Genomic DNA, 18,117 nt, shown 5'->3' on the forward strand with positions numbered 1-18,117 from the left:
CCAGAGAAGGATACAAGGAGCTATACAGTGACAAGAAATTGCCCGTTTTATTAAGTTCGATCAGTACAGGTATAAAATATCCTAAGATAAATTTATTATTGGACGTCAACGAAGAAAGGTACTTAAAAATATAAAATCACAAGGGCAATTGGTCAAGGCGAAACGCGTTGACGCAGTTGCTCGGTGGGCTTTCGTACGGAAATATTTCTCCACCCTCGCCGCCCTCGCCGACCCCTCCTCCACCCTCGCCGAGCAAATTCAACTCATCGATATTCGTCGCAAAAGACTGAGATACGACATTGCCTTCCGGCACATGATTCCGGTTATCTGTCGATTGAACGCTTTCCGATGTTAACAGATTCTCTGGAACATGAGCGCACGGAAATTATGAGCAATGTCGACGGAGAACGGTCGACGATGAATAACGAATCCGCAAGGAACTAACCAGTCTCTCGTGTTTCTTTAACCATATTGGAGTCTTCCTCGAGTATCTCTAGTTTCGCTAATTTCACGCTATCTAAAAACTCCTTGTCAGACACAGAGCCGCACACCGCGTGTTCCATTTTATGAATCACTTTGACGAGCTTGGGCAGCTCTTTCGGCAGACAGAATCTCTTCGAGTGCCTCATTTCCTCGGGCAAGTCGTCCGGTTTGCAGTACGGTAAATGCACCGCGTAATATCTCTTCTCTTTTTGAGACTGATTCTCTCTGACTAGGCTTAACAGACGATTATCGTTGTCCTGATAAATCAGCGACACCGCCGGCTTCTTAGGCGGCGGGGAGGTGACAACAAGAACAACGTCCGCGCTTCGAAAAGCAGAGTCGCACCAATATTCCGGGTCCTACGTTAATGTGAATTCGTCAGATTAACAATTCAACGAAAAGAATGGCCGCTGATAATCTCTTACTAACTTTTCCCGTGGCGTCCGTCACGTCGATCATATCTATCACGGCAACGTTACAATTTCTCAAGTACTTAGCTAGCTCGACCATCACGTTGATGTGAGTTAGACGCGCCGGCGAATACACCAACAAACAATTGGGTTTTTCTCTCCTTCTCAATGATTCTACAAAGATGCACGCGATAAGAATCTACACTCTGCCACGCTGCTGGGAAAGTGTCCCCTTGGAAACGTATAACATTGCAACTTTACCCTTCCTATACAGTTTGTAAAGATGATAAAGGACGTAAAGTAGAATTGGTGGTATCCACACGGTACTGACAATCATGATCAGAAGGCGATGAGAAGTTTCGTCTGTAAAGATGCAAAGCTCAAAGTATGCCGAAACGCGTAATAAATTTGTCGCGTTTAGATACCGATTAAACTCAACGCGCACGCACACATAACTACTAGGGTAGCTCTTATTTGCTCTTGGTTAAAATTTTTTTCAACATTTTCTTCGGGGCACCCCCCAGAATAATTCCAAATAACAAACAGAAAATCTGTGTAAAGTTTGAGCCCGATCGAAAAACTAAAAAAAAAACTTTTTCCCCTCAAATTTTGAAAGTTTAAATGCTTCTGGAACGCTTTTTATTTATGAAGGCGAACAAAGAAATGGAATTTTTATTTTCGAGGACTATTTTTTAAACTTTTAGGGGAGGCATGTACCGAAATATGCTAAAAAGATAAAAAAAATCTATATTTTCAGTGTTTGATATGTCATGAATGTTTCCTGAAAATTTGGGACTGAAATTCGTAAAAATATCGAAGATATGGGCATCAGAAGTAAGGTATTCAAATGCATTTTTCTTTTATCAAATAAAAAGATTTTTTTTAGTTTTTCGAACTTTTTTCGAGAACCGTCTATCGCACGAGAAAAAGTAATAGAACGTAAAAGATGCTCCTTGTCCGGATTTACAACTTTTGTTCGACATATTTTTTTATTTAATCAATAACTTGGAGGATATTATAGGAAATCAACGTTGTGAGCTGTTAAATAATTATTTTAATGTTTAAGGGCCCAGGGGCACCGTGTCCCGTTATCCGATCGGGCTTGAGCCCGAAAAAAAATCTGTGTAAAGTTTGAACGCCCCGGAAAAAAATTCAAAAGTCGAAAATAAGAGCCACCCTAAAAACTACGTATGGATATGGCTATGGCTAGAGGAAGTGGTGCAAATTTGGGCTAGTTGAAGTATTAGGTCATAGTAGGTGCTTCACTCCATCGACAAAGGTGTACAAGTACAACTGAGATAGAAAAGGAGCTGTGGGAAACAGATAATGGCTTACATTTGTTTGGTTAATATATTGTGTTGCAAAACGTCTTAAACGAACGAACGAAAGAATCTGAAAGATTTTACAGGTATGTTTGTTTTAATTTTTAAATAATGATCTGGTGAACTAAGAGTTAATCTGTTATGAACACGATATTGTTGACACTGTAAGCTTGTTTTCGCATAATTTTTTATAATGAAAAGCATCGCGTAGTAATGACTTTCACTGCTCTAAGGGTCTATGAGCAAGTGGTCTAAATACGGGCTACAAAGCTGAATACGATTTCAGCGACGTTGAAACTCGTCAGAAGAGGCACCCAGATGACGAAGATGCGAGTTGCATGTCTTGCAAAAGACTCTGTCTAAAGACAGAGAGACAGAACTTTTAGTGAAGTGTTTTCAGTGTTATATGTGGGCACACTGTGCCTGTGCAGGTGTTGAAAAGGACATATGCATCTCTGACTACTGTAAATACACCATCACCATCTAAGTTTATTTTTATTAGCATATTAGACATGTTTTAAAAAAATTCAGTCTGAAACTATGCAGTTTTCACTGTTCTTTTAGATTATTTTAATAGTAGCCCATATTTAGACCCCATTTTCAAAACCAATGATTCGTACTGTTATTTTAAATATAGAATTTCAAACAAAGATTACCTTTCTTCACCTTATTTCACCTCTGTGTAATAAATTAAACATTTCGAACCTACAGATTCAAGTGTGGGATCATAAAAATCTTCAACAGGTGTGGCAAGAATCCTGAAATAAACGTGGTAGCCCATATTTAGGCCACTTCCTCTAATGTTTCACTGCTTACTAATGATAATGGAGGGTGTACTACTGTTCGCACACCCGTAGTCCCCGCAGTCTGAATGCATAGCGGAGACCTTAAGGAAAGAGGTACCGGTCTGCGCCGTAAAGTTGTAGCGGACATCCTGCGTACTCGTCCCGAAGAAAACATTTGTAACCACCACGGAGCCTGTATCATTGTGTATCAACCAAATTCTGTACTCCGTTACGTTATACGATTCTGGTAGAGGCTGAACGTGTAACGAGAAAACAGGCGCATAGGATACATCTACGTACACGAACGGTTTGTATTTCTTTACGTCAACACCTTCCCCTATTGCCAAACGAATTTCAATGGACCAAATGATAGAAAACTTTCCACCGCCTACTCACGCTCGATGAACTCACCAAATAATTCGTGCTCAGGTACATTGAAAATGTATTGTTTGCTATAGTTGTAAGTATCCCCAGTTACAAGATAATCTAACTGGTAGGGAAGAGATTCGTACAACTCGTTGGAAAATGGACAAGATACGAACAGTTGCTGGGGAGCAAGATGCGTATCGTTTCCACGCACTTGTAGGCGTACACAAGCCGACTGACTTGTATTCAATAAATTGTGGTATCGCGTAACTAAACCTATTTTTACGATAAAACATTTTACGCATTATACGACGCTGTTTGCCGTCGGGTGAGGATTAAGTAATTTGCTAATTCTTACTATGGAAATTTGCGTCGGCAACGGTTAAATTAAACGCGGTCACGCTGCCTTTGGAAAATTTATACACATAAGCGCGCAAGAGAAATTTAGCTGTGTCGTCTTTAGGTTGTTCGTGACTCGAGCCTTCGAACGTAAGTGCAGAGCATTCTAGCAAAACAAAGACGTCGTTACCTGTTGCTGCTTCATATGTTAGGACTATAAGCTCTGTTACGCAGACTGGGCGCTTAGAGATAAGTAAAATTCTGTACCTCCATCCTGAAGATTTGTCAGTAGACACTGGAAACCAGGCACAGAGGTCAAGCCTGTCTGTAAAGTAAAAAAAGAAACTTATCTTATTGAAATCTATGCAGGTATAATTGATGATATTCAGAGACGTTTCGAAATACACCGTGACGTCGAGCAAGCGACTCGTCAAACAATGAAATTCAATAGTTGGGAACCCCGGTCCAACAGGACCAAAGAAGACAAGATAAAGTAAAAAGAAAAACATAAGCATAAAATTTACCGAATTCTGACAATAATCAGGATAGCAATGTGAGGCCGTGACACTTGCGTCCAAGCAACAAAGAAGCATCGCCAAGGTAACGATGCTCTTCATTGTAAGGTTGTGGTTAGAAAGCGTTGGAAAGTCAACGAGAGCAACTGAACCTAGCCTTTATCGAAGATACCACATTTCTGTTGCATAGAGCATCGATAGTTGATCGGTTCTTTCGACTTTTTAACAATTCAACACTGTAATATCTACATGTTTCAGCACGAATTTATGGAACGCGAATGGAGACAGCAAACACATCGAACGCCATTGACAGCCATTGAAATTGGAAACTGGAAACTGCACAGAAACGCGATCTACCGTGGACAAGTGCAATACCCTACTCTATGATAAATTACCGAGCGACGCCAAGATTTTGTTACCAAGAACAATTGCTTTCAGTGCCGCACGCAGGGGGGGCGGGAGTCTTGCCCCCCACCGCCGAACAAAAAGAGGGGAAAGGAAAAAGGAACGCAGTTGTATCAAGCGTCTGAAAGACGGAGCGAGACAAAGTATCAACGCGTCGCGCGTCATCTGTTTCGGCCCCCCTGAAAATAAAATCCTGAGTGTGCCACTGATTGCTTTCTCGACACGTCAGAAGGATTGCGAAAGAAAAGATGAGCGCCTACTGTCAGCGAGCGAGTGTATGACTCATCTTGTGGGAATTCGTGTCACACGGTCTGAAATACCGACTTCGTGAGAAAGCAGTGGTTTGACGCGCACTCTACGTTTAAGACTGGTGGCTCTGGTAACTAATTCAATCCAATCACACAAGTCTACCGAAGGTAAAGTTACATTTCTTACAGTTGCACGTGTCACAGTTGTTTCCTCTTAGTAATATTTCATTTATTTTCAAGCATTTTTATTCTCAAGCACAGTAACTTAAATCGTAATGAAGTTACGAAGCTGCTCGAAAATAAAGATATTTCTCAACCACATTGAAAGTTTAAGATTGAGATTAGAAAACTTGCACTACTTTCAGTGTAATTGAATGAAATAAGATACTTACCTACATCCTTCCATCGTGGCCGTGAGCCCGAACCTTCGCATCAGCTGACGCAGTCACTCTAATACCGATAACTAACTTCACATTTATAAATAAAAAAAAAGAGAAAAATATAATTCTAATCTCGCGACTTAAGTTTTGAAATGCAATGGCAACACTGATTCTACCCACGCGTGCGATTAAAGAAATAAAATGTGTAAAAAGAGCCACTTTGCTGTGGAAAACAATTCTTTTCAATTTTTACGCAACAAACACGACAATGAGTCTACCAGTTGCATTGCGCGCAGCCTTATTATAAATTATAAAAGATACCGCAATTTCGATAAATCTTCAAAGCTGATTGCAAACATCAAAGTTCACGATCTGTGAAATGCCCCAGTGGTATGATCAAGCGTGAAATCTCTATTAAATATTTAAACCCGCTTCTAAAACCGCTTATAAATGCAAATTAAACGGCTAAGATGATTTTGTAAAAATCCTCGTAGCGCGATTTAATTGCGCATAAATATCATAAACCATTAAATAGCCACCGAAATGCAAGAGAATTTGAATTATTCCGATTTTCAAGAAAAACTTAACAATAATGTGACAAAAATCTTCTACTTTGGATACTCAAGCAAACGATAATATAAAAATAGTTCGGCTTGTAGTATCTTCTGATCTGATTTAATGATAGCACTGATCGATTATAAAATTCCGTATCATGCTCTACGACCGAGCACAATTAGATAAAGAGCAGGAAAAAAATATAAAAATGTATTTACATACGTAAAAGCAAAACGTTACCCCCTTCTAACCCTGGAATAACTCGCAACTATGGCAAAGCCATAGTGGAGAGTACGCGAAGGCATTATATTATTCAATCTTCTGTTCCAAGGATGGTTCAGTTCGGATCTGGCCGTACTATAGATTATGCGCTCCTGATACCTCGCGACTCACGAGTTTTACCCACGCCACGTCTGACCCAACGCACAGTTACACTATGCATAATCAAGAAACTAATATCCGTTGCTACTCGTCGCTAGAAAGAAATGTGGGTGGTTATACGGGAAGTTGTAAGAAATTATTGTTTAATTGATTTTCTTTTGTTTTAAACAGGGAGATGATGTTTGCTGCTTAAAGGGTTCTATGGCTTTTCTCCATACATGTTTCGCTTGTTGCTGGCCTTCGCCAATAAAAGGTAAAGGAATAGGTAAATACAGAGGGACGATTTTGCTGGTGGCAGCTTGATTCGATTGTCAGGGATCGGAGGATACTGTGGATACTGGTTTGGCGTTCGGGTCGAAACGCTTCTTAAGATCTCGCCAGCATTTGTTGTAATCGTTGTCCAGTTTGTTGGAGAGTTTCATCGCCCACTCGGTGACTGCCATGTTGTACGATGTCTCGAACATGAAAGCTTGCGTTCCATCGGCGACGCGCTCGGGTTTCAGCGTGCAATTAGAAGCGATTTCGAAGCAACGAGCATCCGGCCCATGAGGCGTCATAATGGAATGCAACGACGCTCCGCCAGGATGGAAACTTTCCTCTTTAGCCTCGTACTGTCCCTTTATGAGGCCCATGAACTCGCTCATACAATTTCCTGAAGGTCCAGACCACTCGTTTCAACTTTATGTCTACGTATGCACATGGTACGGGTGCCTTTCGTTTCTAATCTCGTATATACGCAGTCTGTGGAAATTGATGGTCGTGCCAGGTACGATATGATTGGAGGAAAGGAAGAAGAGAGATAAACGGGATGTGACGTAGGGGAAATGATAGGTTGCGCCGCGAAGGAAACGGTAAAATTATCGTCGCCAACGAAAAAGGAAGTGGATCGATTTAGTCGGAGAAAATTCCGAGTTTTCACCGATATCTAGCGATCCTGCGATTTTTAGAAGCGGTCTAGCATAACGAAGCATCGAGGGGCGACAGAAAAAGCAAAAGGATGGAGCGGCGAGTGGGGTGCAGCTGGAAAGTGAAGAAGCGAGAAGCGAAAAGAAAAGGAAAGAGCCGGAGGAACGGGCTCCGGTTCAGGTTCGATTATAGATTAATAGTCGGCACCGCTCTACGGGAGCACTCTCGAAACTTCTCCATCGACCATTTGCTCCCTCTTTTCGTTTGCGCTCGAGTAGAAGAAACGTCCTACACGCGTAGAGTGGTGGCTACACCTCCGCGACTACCACGACTTTCTACTCACGGTGATAATAAGGAGGCCGGAAAGTATGTTCCTGCACAGACCAGCGGGGTGGGAATATCACGAAATCGGCCGCTGCTGTACCGAGCTTCCTCGAGGGACACGTCAAAACGGTGAAGATCGAAGGGTCCTGCGAACAAACGGACCCGCGTTTGGTTACTAGGGTAGACCGGGGGCGATTGTAACGCGTTAAATATCTCGAAACATATGATAGATATTAACACAAATTTTGGATGTATGATGAAGAATGACATCTGGAATACACGCATCCATGTCCTAACAGTATAGATACGCAATAGACGTATATAGAAAATAACTTTTCGATACCCTGAAGTAACTTTTTCTTACTGATTTAAAATTGTAATATAAATACCCCCCTTTGCAAGTACGTGTTTTTTTATTTTCTTTTTTTTAATATTTAATCTGGCCATTTTTAAAGTAATACTGATCGTTATTTATCACTTCTAAGTGTCTCGTTAATCAAAATTTATAATTTATGTTTAAAAGCCTGGTCAAGGGCGATTGTAACATCGGCAGTCGGGTTGTACCGCGACAGAACCGAATAATGGCACAGAAGATGAATAATATTGTCTTGTTTGCATGGATCCTATAGCACAGCACAAGCAAACCAAATGAAAAATGGGTGCAATGTACTGAATGGAAGAATTGATTATAATTAATACTATTATAATTAAAGTCAATAGATATTTTAATTTTGTAAAGTTAAATTTGTGCTACTATCAACTCCACGCAGTGTTACAACCGACCCGGGGTCAGGTGCGGTTCTAGCACTTTCTCCGCTTCTCATTTTTTATTAATAACCTGGATACCTATTACTTGACATACCGGCTCAATAATGTCAGATAAATAAGTAACGTTCTTCTATAAGAACTTTTTTTCTGACTGTGATAGTTGCGTAATCGTATTCCAAAGTCAAAGTGTCACTACCGCCCCCGATCTACCCTTTACATCCTATTCTTGTACTTACGCAGTGGTCGAAAGAAACCGTATTGACGACCATGAATCTATCGAGGTCGTATTTGAAGGGGACGTAATTCCCGTGCCAGGCGACCACGTCGAACGGACTGTGGTCCTGCTCGGCGACGAACAGCTTACCCTGATACTTAGAAACTATCTGGTAATCGGTATCACGATCCTCGTACCACGCGACCGGCGTTTTGAAGTCCCGCGGATTCGCCAGGCCGTTTGCACCTGCGAGGAAACAGTTGCGTAAATCAGCTAGTTGGCGCGGCTAGTTTTGCCAGTTTAACCGGGCCGATCGCCCCGGCTGCGATCGTCAATGTTTACCTATCGGCCCCAGCTCGGGTAGTTGAAAATGGTCGTCAAACACCTCCAGTATGTATCCCCGGGAGGGCCCGAACACCGTCACGTTGAACCGCATTCCTTGCTGTATCACGCATATCTCGTTCGGTTCGCAGCGTATCTTGCCGAACTCGGTGGTTATCAGCAGCGGCCCTAGCTGAGGCACTGCGCGCACAGTGTAGGTAACAACACCGAGGATCAAAGCCTCTAAAATATTGGGGGATACTCGTCGACTCACCGACGACTCGCACGTACCGAAAAGGAAATCTCCGTCGGCGTTATAAAAGGCCTTGTCCCTCATGGAAGCGTTACAGAGATACACGTGGATCGCGACGCCTTGTCGGGCGCGGAGATCCCCTGCGCCGCATATCGTCTGCAATCCGTCGACGAAGTCCACCTCGGCGGCCTGTCTGGCTGGCACGTCGAATGGTTTCCATCTTAACTGAAGCAAAAGGTCGGTGATTGATGGACGGGAAGGAATAGCTCGGCTAGCTGACTCGTACCTGATTCGGAGTCTGATGAATCGCGTCCCATTCGTAGACCAGGCGAGAAGCAGTCTCGTAGATGGGCTCGAACGGCTTGTGCGTGACGGACGGTCTGATTCGATAGAGCCACGAACGTTTGTTCAGAGCACGCGGAGCTGTTAAACGGCGCGGCGGATGGTGAATTAACCGTAAGTGGGCACAAGACCGAGGAAAGAGGAGCACACGCGAGCGACGAAACAAGGCTGTATAGGTGTACCTACCTAGTCGTGTCTCGTGTCTTTGTCTCTCCTATTCTCTATCCAATCGACTAAATTCTAAGTTTCACGCTTCGAAAGGTTCCACCGATCGCACTACTTACCGGTGAACGCTGTGCCGGATAGCTGCTCCGCGTACAGTCCGTAAGGACACGTTTGGGGGCTGTTTTGTCCAGCCGGGAGAGCACCAGGGCAACGCTCGTCTTCGCTGGTGAACTCGCAGCCGAACCCCGTCAGATACTGAAAACCAAGGGTGTCAAGGGATCCGTGAACGCAGGCCCGTCTTCCTAGGAGCTAGTTCCTACCTTCAGCTTGTCCCTCATCGCGCCACCTTCTTGTGCCGCGAAATACGCGCTCTTCGCTGCTACTCCACCCTTTTATACGGAAACGATACCGGCCGACCTCAGGCGGCACGTAATCGCAAACATTTCCATTATGCGACAGAAAAACATGTTTACGGCGTTCGCCTGTGAATCGACCAATCGCGTCCCCGCGCATACGAAGGCACGGCTCATTAAGAGCCAAGAGATTCGACCGACAACCACTTCGCCAGGGAGGGAAGAATTGCTTATGCAGTAAGGAAATTTATTGACCTGTCGATAATTTCGCAATCGCGAGGCGAGCCCATTGACCAGGCAGCGCGCAGTCCTTGGCGCAGGTGCTTCCGTGTTTTGCCCTCTAGAATTCCGCCGATTCTGCTAATTCATCGGCAGACTCGACCAATACGTCTGGAAGCATCTCTGCGGAGCATAGAGATATCTCTAGCTTTTAATCGCTGTTCCTTCTCTCTCAAGTTTTTTCTCCCTCCCCGGATGCACGCCTCTCGGAGCATGCCACGGTATTGCCGCCGCGCCGGACAAACTTTCCGGTTTCTGACGAGGCGAGCGCGGGGACTAAGTAAATAAGTAGTACGCTCGATTGGCAGCGGAAAATTCTGGATTTCGTCCGGTTCGGGGTGAGCGGATCGGTTTTGCAGAATCCTCGATCGTAAAAGGGAAACTTGGTCGCGGAGGCACGATTTAGCGAACCGAGTGTTCCTTTCCACTCGGTAATAAAGAATAGAGGATCAAGAGCGATAGTAGGTAGTCCCCGTACCAGGGTAGAGGGGCGGGAACGATCCGCGCCTTTCGCTCACGACAACTGCTCCTCGAGAAGACGGGACCGCGGGTAGGAGGGAACCACATGCGAAAGAAAAGGCATGCCCCGTCAGTCCTGTCAACTTACGTGGGATCGAAGGGAAAACTGCAGTCTGTTCCTATGAAATTTTGCGAACAGAGGATCAGAGCGGAGAGCTACCTAAAGCTAATTGCGCGTAATTGGCGGCGTTGAAACGAGTCGTCTCTGTCCCGACGTTACTCGCTTGCGGCACGAAACGGCAGAGAGAAGGGAAAACCGAGGTGGGGGCCGTTTACAGTTAAACGAGCTTCCTTCTCTGAAGATTCCTTCTCAGATGACAGAATAACCTTCCTTCTGCACCCTACTTTACAGGAGAACTAACGGAAATTTGCCGCGGCGAGTCGCGCAACGTTCTTTAGTTTCCTCCGGTAGAGTCTGCACCTACTTAGATGGTAGATAGATCCAATTGCCATCCAATTTTCAAATTCTCTAATTTTCGGTTAAAGCTGGACACGGATGCTGGTGGCAGCCTTGCGCGATTCAACGCAACCGAATTGTAATACGAAGAGAAGCGAACAGTGCGGAGTAGAGGAGGATCGAGAAGAAGAAGAAGATAGTGAACGGAGGTGAACGGTGCAGAGCGGCATAGAACGGCAGGATCGAAGGATCGGTAGAGTAACTAGGTAGCTGACGAGGCACGTACCCCTACTCCGATAAAGAGTCGAGACCAAGCCGCCGCGCCGCGACCAGTTGGCCAGCTCTCGGTTCGAACAGGTGGGCTCGGTGCGAGAGAGTCTCGGTCTGCCGCTTACCGCGCACGCATCGAGTTCGTTGTCCGACCGGTCTCGCGAATTAATTGTCACTTTCGGACACGAAAAAGTCCCTTCCGAATACCGAAATGATTGCACATACGCGTATAAAAGACAGTCGGTAACCGGGACCGTTAGACCGGCCCGTAATCCGCGAGTTTCGTTCCATTTCGCGCTCGCCGCCGCTTCAGACAGGACAGTGCTCGCGTCCCAAGTCGTTCTCGGCCGCGGCTTGGACAGGGTTCCCCAGCGGACCCGAGGGAAAGGAAAGGGTGGTCTAGAATCTGCACCACAGATTCTAGCATCGGATGTCTCGTGTCCCTTCCGAATGATCGGAACTGCGTCGAGATTTCTTCCTGCGGTGCAAACGATCGGCGTCCCGGTTTTGCATGGGTGTACGGGTAAGTGAACCAGAACGTTCTAGCGATCGTCGCCCTTTGCAGTGCGGTAACGGTACATTTTGATGCTGCGGACGCGCGACACTGCTCGCCCGGTCGGATCTCGGATATTTCGGTGAAAGGCTAGCAAAACCGGCGCGTCGCGCCGCCCGTTTAAATCGCTGGATTCCCAGCGGAAATCGACGGAACGTTTCGCGCTATTTCACGCTCGGCGAACGAAACTGCCCGTCCGTTGCTTCCATATGGGTTGGATCCGACGCAGGTACATATCGATCCCGAGGAAACTACTTTCTACGTCGATCGTGTTCGTTCGTTCGGATCGACGAATCCAGGCGGAGTCGCGTAGGGAAAAGCGCACGTATCGCGCACCTTACAACGTCCGTTTTTCTACTCGCGCGTCACGCGAATTCGTCCACCGTCCTTCACCCGGTTATTCAGCCAGCATGTCGTTATTCGCGCTATAGCGCGTGCAGTGGAATACTACCGGGAAAGGTGGACGAACCGAACGGACCAACGCCTTTGCGTTAAAGCACTATGGAAATATGAATACAACTGCCTATCCACCTGTTGCATACGTACATGTACCTAATTCTAAGTAGCTACTTAAGTAGTACGACATTAGAAGGATTTCTGCCGCGTTTCTGAACTCGCTTGCTCCGCAGAAACGGGAGCAAAGGAATGCCGCGCGCGCGAATGCCTTGTAACCCTCGCGTAATTCCGATTACGTTGGCCGATTTATCGCAGCGTTTATCTCGCCGATGGGGGCATTAAGATTAATTCCTTCTTCCGCGTAGAAAGCTGACGCGTATAAAATCTACTCGGCCCGGTCGCGGTCGTTCGCCTCCTGTCGCGCCAAAATTATATTATGACCTTTCGCCGCTCGCCGCTCGCCAGTTAAATTCGCGTAGTCGAGTAACACTGCGCGGAGCCAGGGGACATTAGAAACTTAATGAGAAGGTAGGACGAAATACCGGGGTTCGCCCCGGTTAATGCGGGATGCTTGGTCGCATTACGATCGAGAAGCAGGAGAAAGCGAGAAAGGCGTAAAAACTAAATGGCGAACGCGGTGTTCCGCAGGAGACGAGCGAAGCGTATCGTACCAATGTCACCGGCAGAATGGCCAGGGATCGTTCTGGTTCGGACTATTCGGAGAACATGAGTGACGCCACCACCTGCAGTTGCACGACAAGCTCCGTCGACAAGGCTAGTAGTACACGCTACACACACACATATATGCATAGGTAGCTAAGTAGTTTGTAAGTAAGGTTTACGCGCCGTGCCGTACGGTTTGTCGGGAGAGAGAAAGACAGAGAGAGAGAGATTGCTGTCGGGAATTTCGATCGATCGCTAGGCCGATCGATAGAAAGGTGGAAGGACGGAGCAGCCAGGGTTTCGAATTTGGACGGAGGTTTGGGCTGGCTCGAGCGAGCGCGAGCGCCACGGGTCACTCTTCCGGAAGAGTGTGCGAGAGGTATGCGAGACGAGACGGCAGGGTCCGATAATGGTTGCTGGGACTGGTGGTTTCAGTGCTCGTTGCGTGGCTGCGGCATGTTTCAAGAGCCGTTTTTCCTCCATCCGCCGGGTTCCCGGCCTCGCGATGGAATCTACATAAATCCCATGAGCGCGTACATAGGCGAACCCGCGAAGCCGAGGGACACGGAATCCTTCTATCTGCACAGTCCCCACGATCTCGTCTACACCAGGATCACGCGGCTGTTCGCCGATACGGAGAACCACCGACACTTTGAGAGGAAAGACGAGACTTTGACTGGTAAGTGGCACGTCCCACATAACTTCCCGCCTCCTCTCCTCGCCGTCCGTCTTCTTCCGTAACAGCGTAACACCCTCGTATTCGCTTCGCTCCCACTACCAAGCAGACCCGTCCTCGCTGCAATTCCCACCCCCTGCGCCTAGCGAGATCAAACTACAGGGACGCGGCGCGAGGGTTATTCTTTTCACGCGCCAGCGAGCTCGAAATATCCCCGACGTAGGCGCGCAATCGCGGCTCCGCGGTAACAAAGGGACGCGACGATCGCGTTCTTCCTCGCGAGGGCGCGAAAACGTGAACGTTCCCCGTGCAATGTCCTGTGCCGTTTGTTTGCAGTGAAAGTGGACGTGCACATCAACAATGGCGCACTTGACCGACCGTCCAGTGGGAACGGTTACGTGGCTAAATCCGAAATGGCCCGGGACACGACCGAACACGCGTACGAGCAAATCTGCCTCCGACAGGAGCCCGAAAATGGAGGCGTCGCTATCACTGGCCAGAAAAGGTTGCCCGACAATCCGCCCGACAGCGGGTAGGTACCTGTAGGAGTACATTATAATATAATAATATAATATAATATATTTATTTTACGGGACAAGCTCATTACAACAAGTATGTGCAGTACAGTAATTTGCACAGACAATATAGGAACTGACACCGTGTTCGAATCAGCAAAAAAACAAGTGAAAATATATATATAAGGAGTATAAAGAGTTCGGCGTGTAGGGTAAAGGACCCAACTACTGACAGCTAATCAATTACTGTCGCCTTAAGCTATTTTACTTAAAGTAACGAATAAATAAACTATAGTATATAGTAATCTATAGTATAAATTATAGGTTATTAATATAATAATATATAATTACACAATTCTTTTTACATATGACTTTGCAACGTTTATTTATTCGTCGTTTTAAGTGAAATAGCTTAAGATGACAGTAACTGGTTAGGTGTCAGTAATTGGGTCCTCTACCCTAGTTCGTTGGGACGCTCGAGACCCCCCGCGGGAAACCGCTATGCGCGAGGACAGGCAGATATTTAGCAAGCATTCTGCTACATTTGCGCGTCTACCGCGCCGGGAAGTTTGCCGCGATTCGAGCTTTACAGATCATCGATCAATTTCGAAACGTCTCTGTCCCTCCGTTTCGAAAGCGTTTCGCATCCGCTAATGCCCGGTCAGCCGTTCCTCGAAAGCGTTCGGTAGGAATCGACGACCTCGATTTCCGCGAATCTCGCGCTGCAATTTGCCCGAGGCGAGGCGAGGCGAAACGAGTCCCAACGGGCCAAAGCGCTCCACCGACGATATTAAAGCGGACGAAATTTCAGTCGTTGCCGGAAGAACGATCGAAGGTACAGCAGATCGAGCAGCGCGAGCGAGTCGTCGAACGTGAGCAGCGAGATAGCCTGCTTCTCGTCCAGCGCTTCGACTCCGTCGCTCTCGCGTAACAGTAGCAACGAGCGGCTCGGCAAGAACGCGAAGATCAACGCTGAGCTCTCGCAGGGTATGTGATTAATGTGATTGATGTGATATCGGGTCGCGTATCCGGCCCCGAGCGACGGGATTCCACTCTATTCCACTCCGCTTGACGTTCGCTGGATAAAAGAAACGTTAACGGTGACGACCCGATCCATTTTCAGAGAAGAAAGATTCGACCAGTCCGCCAGTAGAAAGCGAAAAGGAGATTAAACCGGCCAGCGCGGCAGCTAGGTAAGTAGGACGAACGAGATAATCGACTACGATGAAAAATCGAAAAGAGGCGGCTTCTGCTTCGATTTAATCCTACCCGGACCGCGCGCGAACGCTGCTGAAACCTGTTTCCACGCGCAAAAGTAGATTAATGCCGATAATCGGCTAGCCGAAAGATCCGACTTCTCGATCCGATGGTTAGTCGGGAGTTGAATGGCTGGCGCGTACGCCACGCTGCACCGTTCCGTTCGTAACGGACTAGCGCGTACAGTGTACAGTATAAAGTGTAGGTATAGTGTACAGATAGGTAGCTACGTATTACGAAAAAAATTCAGCTTACGGTACTTTGCTTCCCTCCTCTGATCGCCTGGTATCTTGCGAATTAGTTTGGCGAAACCGCCGCCACCTCCTCCGCCGCCCCCACCGCCGGACAAGGAGGACGTGGTAGTGCTGGTGGTGAACACCGGAACCAAGCAGAGCGCCGAACCGATCGGGCGGGACGAGAAGAAGCCGAAGGAGCTCCAAGCCGAGGCCAATCGGGATGGGAAGAGCGAGAACGGGCCTGCTGTGTCTTCTGGTAAGCGGTCCTGCTCGGTTCTAGGTACTATCCGTTCGGCTCGGTTTTGGTAGAAGGAAACAGCTGGGACGCTCTTAATAACTAAACCGTCGCGAAGACGGGCACAGCTTACTAGACCATAGCGCTCATCGGGCATATAATACACTTACCTAGATTTCACTTGCCCGACGCGACGCACAACCATTCGTTCTCCCTACTGCTTCTGTTTCGGAACAGCGACCAACAAGTCCGACGTATCCTGCGGCGAGCATCAACAGCCGGAAGCACCTCCTGCCAGTCCACCGGCGGACACCGAGGAAATTAAGGCGAATCAAACGTCCCACCTGGTCAACAGGCACATGGTGCTGCCGTTTATACCGCCCAAGTTCGCCAACGCGGACTCCAACACTCTGCTCAAGCCGTCCGAGTACCTGAGGAGCATCTGCAAGACTGCCTCGAAGAACAGTCTGTCGAAGGCAAGGTAGGTGAGACGGCTCGGCTCGGTGCTGGATCTCGCGGTGCACCCTCTCTGGCGCGTTCCCTCCGTCAAGCCGTGGCCGTGTGCGCCCGTATCTCCGGCGTTCTCGCGTTCAAGGTGCTGTCGTTCGTAGGTCGGTGGACAACTTGGACATACAGAGCCGAAGCTCTGATCGGCGGGAAAGCATCACCGGGAGGCAAGAGGAGGTGGGAGCCGGTCTAGGGGAGGTGGAGGTCGAGGAGGAGGAGGCGATGGCGCAAGTCCGGGAGGACGAGGGGGAGGAAAAGGAATCCCCGTCTGCCTGTGGACCTCCACCTCCGCCGTTGTCTCCGCTGCAAAAGTGTCGACGAAACGGGTTGGAGGCTGGTGCCTCCCTGGCCACCGACCCAGACCAGGGCCCCAAAACACCGCAACCACTCGCTACCATCAGCATTCAAGATCTGACGAGCATACAGTTACGGAGGACCACCGCAAAAATGAACGCGACCAAAACCTTCTCCGCGCCTCCACCTCGCAGCGTATCCATGACGAACGGTAAGCCCGAAACCAAGGCGTCCGCCCACGATTCTACTGTACAGGTTCCCTACCCTTTTCCTCACTTGCCTTCGCTTCGCTTTACGCTACAGTTTCGGAGGCATTCTTCGTCCAAAAGACGGATTTAATCGCGGAATTGAAGAGGACCAAGGACATTCCCGGCATCAAGAAGCTCAAGGTGGAAATGGCTCAAGTGGAGAAGACGCAGGAACAGAACCTGATAACGGAGATCAGCAAGGCGTTCAGCATCTCCAACTTCGTGGATCAGGTAGTTGAGTAACCCCGGCCAGTTATTAGTCACTTGCTTCTCTACTTTACGTTCTAACGGCCCCTCGGACAAAAGATTCCAGAAAGGGATAGTTCCGGAAACGTGATACCGATATGGAAGCGACAAATGCTGGCTCGAAAAGCTGCCGAGCGAGCGAAGAAGGAATTGGAGGAGCAAATAGCGCGAGAAACCGAGGAGAGGCGGCAAAAGGCGATCCCAGCGTGGAAGAGGCAGCTCCTCGCCAAAAAGGATAACGAGGAAAAAAGGTTTGTTCCTCGCGACTATCCGCGGAACGGCATGGCGGTTTCAACGAACTCGTCGTTTCCGTTTCTTCCAGACTGAACTACGCGTACGCTGTGCCGGTGGTGAAGACAGACGCGGTGACATCCCCGCGAAGGGACCTCTCGCCAACCCCAAATCCAAGTCCATCGCGCGCCGCCCGACACGAGGAGAAGCTGGAAGTCGATGAGAAGAAGAACGATGCCAGCCAGGGCAATCACGCCAACGAAATTAACGACGACGACCACCACCACGACCACGACAATGCTCCAATCATTCCGTGGCGGGCGCAGCTCAGGAAAACCAACAGCAAACTCAACATCTTGGACTGACAATGAGTACCTACTTGACCGAGGATCGCCGCGCTCCGCATAGTCCCCAACCAAGTTTGCCACGCTTCGCGCAGCAATTACCCACTCGCGAGACACCTCTTCCGAGAATGAAACGCAATATGTACATAGAATCGAGTAAACTTTATATCGTAAGCCTCTGGACCTCTTTCTTTGCATTTCTGCTCTTCAGCTTGTATGTAGGTTGCCGCCTGTCTCGGATTCGGGTTTCCCAGAGGCTGTAAAACTGGCATACGCGCGTTATGGTCCTTCGTGAATGGACTAACCCCTAACGGTTCTCGAGGGTCCCGGGATTCCTTGCCCGTTGTTCAAGTCCCAATTTCAGGTACAGGTAATATGTACAAGGACGGTTCGCGAAAGGACAGCTTCCTTCTGAT

At 47.8% G+C, this 18,117-nt stretch overlaps 3 protein-coding genes and 1 long non-coding RNA gene across 6 annotated transcripts; 2 read left to right on the plus strand and 2 right to left on the minus strand.

The window, feature by feature from the left end:
• Nucleotides 1-23: 23 nt before the first annotated feature.
• LOC143372700 (uncharacterized) lies at nucleotides 24-4,595 on the minus strand. Its single transcript, XM_076819188.1, has 9 exons — nucleotides 4,230-4,595; nucleotides 3,973-4,030; nucleotides 3,725-3,871; nucleotides 3,412-3,642; nucleotides 3,032-3,337; nucleotides 1,155-1,256; nucleotides 913-1,067; nucleotides 446-842; nucleotides 24-363 (listed from the first exon to the last, which is right to left on the minus strand). The coding sequence occupies exons 1-9, from the start codon at nucleotides 4,320-4,322 to the stop codon at nucleotides 137-139; spliced, it is 1,716 nt and encodes a 571-aa protein (XP_076675303.1). The 5' UTR covers nucleotides 4,323-4,595; the 3' UTR covers nucleotides 24-136.
• Nucleotides 1,064-3,338, plus strand: LOC143372703 (uncharacterized). The gene is made up of 2 exons (XR_013086335.1): nucleotides 1,064-2,140; nucleotides 2,704-3,338. It is a non-coding gene; the product is annotated as an uncharacterized LOC143372703 (long non-coding RNA).
• Nucleotides 4,596-5,727: 1,132 nt separating the features above from the next.
• Hgo (homogentisate 1,2-dioxygenase) lies at nucleotides 5,728-16,103 on the minus strand. Of its 2 annotated transcripts, none has more exons than XM_076819190.1 (8): nucleotides 16,050-16,103; nucleotides 9,602-9,737; nucleotides 9,262-9,398; nucleotides 9,014-9,200; nucleotides 8,744-8,923; nucleotides 8,424-8,647; nucleotides 7,439-7,565; nucleotides 5,728-6,841 (listed from the first exon to the last, which is right to left on the minus strand). In XM_076819190.1, the coding sequence occupies exons 1-8, from the start codon at nucleotides 16,101-16,103 to the stop codon at nucleotides 6,501-6,503; spliced, it is 1,386 nt and encodes a 461-aa protein (XP_076675305.1). In that variant the 3' UTR covers nucleotides 5,728-6,500. The 2 variants fall into 2 exon arrangements, with proteins under 2 accessions (XP_076675305.1, XP_076675304.1); XM_076819189.1 differs by lacking the exon at nucleotides 16,050-16,103 and adding an exon at nucleotides 9,803-9,956.
• On the plus strand, nucleotides 11,190-17,876 carry F (espin protein forked). Of its 2 annotated transcripts, none has more exons than XM_076819186.1 (12): nucleotides 11,190-11,823; nucleotides 12,898-13,023; nucleotides 13,348-13,591; nucleotides 13,925-14,120; nucleotides 14,915-15,090; nucleotides 15,227-15,296; nucleotides 15,662-15,852; nucleotides 16,069-16,312; nucleotides 16,443-16,843; nucleotides 16,936-17,114; nucleotides 17,187-17,377; nucleotides 17,449-17,876. In XM_076819186.1, exons 1-12 carry the CDS (start codon nucleotides 11,812-11,814, stop codon nucleotides 17,720-17,722), a joined length of 2,304 nt encoding a protein of 767 aa, XP_076675301.1. In that variant the 5' UTR covers nucleotides 11,190-11,811; the 3' UTR covers nucleotides 17,723-17,876. The 2 variants fall into 2 exon arrangements, with proteins under 2 accessions (XP_076675301.1, XP_076675302.1); XM_076819187.1 differs by having other exon boundaries at nucleotides 11,197-11,823; nucleotides 16,936-17,111.
• Nucleotides 17,877-18,117: the final 241 nt, after the last annotated feature.

The sequence above is a fragment of the Andrena cerasifolii genome, chromosome 8 (genome assembly GCF_050908995.1).
Source record: "Andrena cerasifolii isolate SP2316 chromosome 8, iyAndCera1_principal, whole genome shotgun sequence".
NCBI lineage: Eukaryota > Metazoa > Arthropoda > Insecta > Hymenoptera > Andrenidae > Andrena > Andrena cerasifolii.

Bases quoted from the DNA above. Each gene is read 5' to 3' on its own strand.
- Hgo (XM_076819190.1), bottom strand. From the start codon at position 16,103: ATGCTCGCCGCAGGATACGTCGGACTTGTTGGTCGCTGTTCCGAAACA. The intron at 9,738-16,049 runs GTAGGGAGAACG...CTTGGTTTTCAG, and splicing joins GCTGTTCCGAAACAGAAGCA to TATCTGACGGGGTTCGGCTG. The intron at 7,566-8,423 runs GTAAGTACAAGA...GTTTGTTCGCAG, and splicing joins CGGTTTCTTTCGACCACTGC to GACCCTTCGATCTTCACCGT.
- F (XM_076819186.1), top strand. The intron at 13,592-13,924 runs GTAAGTGGCACG...GTTTGTTTGCAG, and splicing joins GAAAGACGAGACTTTGACTG to TGAAAGTGGACGTGCACATC. The intron at 17,115-17,186 runs GTTGAGTAACCC...CTCGGACAAAAG, and splicing joins CCAACTTCGTGGATCAGGTA to ATTCCAGAAAGGGATAGTTC.
- LOC143372700 (XM_076819188.1), bottom strand. From the start codon at position 4,322: ATGAAGAGCATCGTTACCTTGGCGATGCTTCTTTGTTGCTTGGACGCA. The intron at 3,643-3,724 runs GTAAGAATTAGC...TCGTAAAAATAG, and splicing joins TGCCGACGCAAATTTCCATA to GTTTAGTTACGCGATACCAC. The intron at 1,257-3,031 runs GTAAGCAGTGAA...GCATCTTTACAG, and splicing joins TACACCCTCCATTATCATTA to ACGAAACTTCTCATCGCCTT.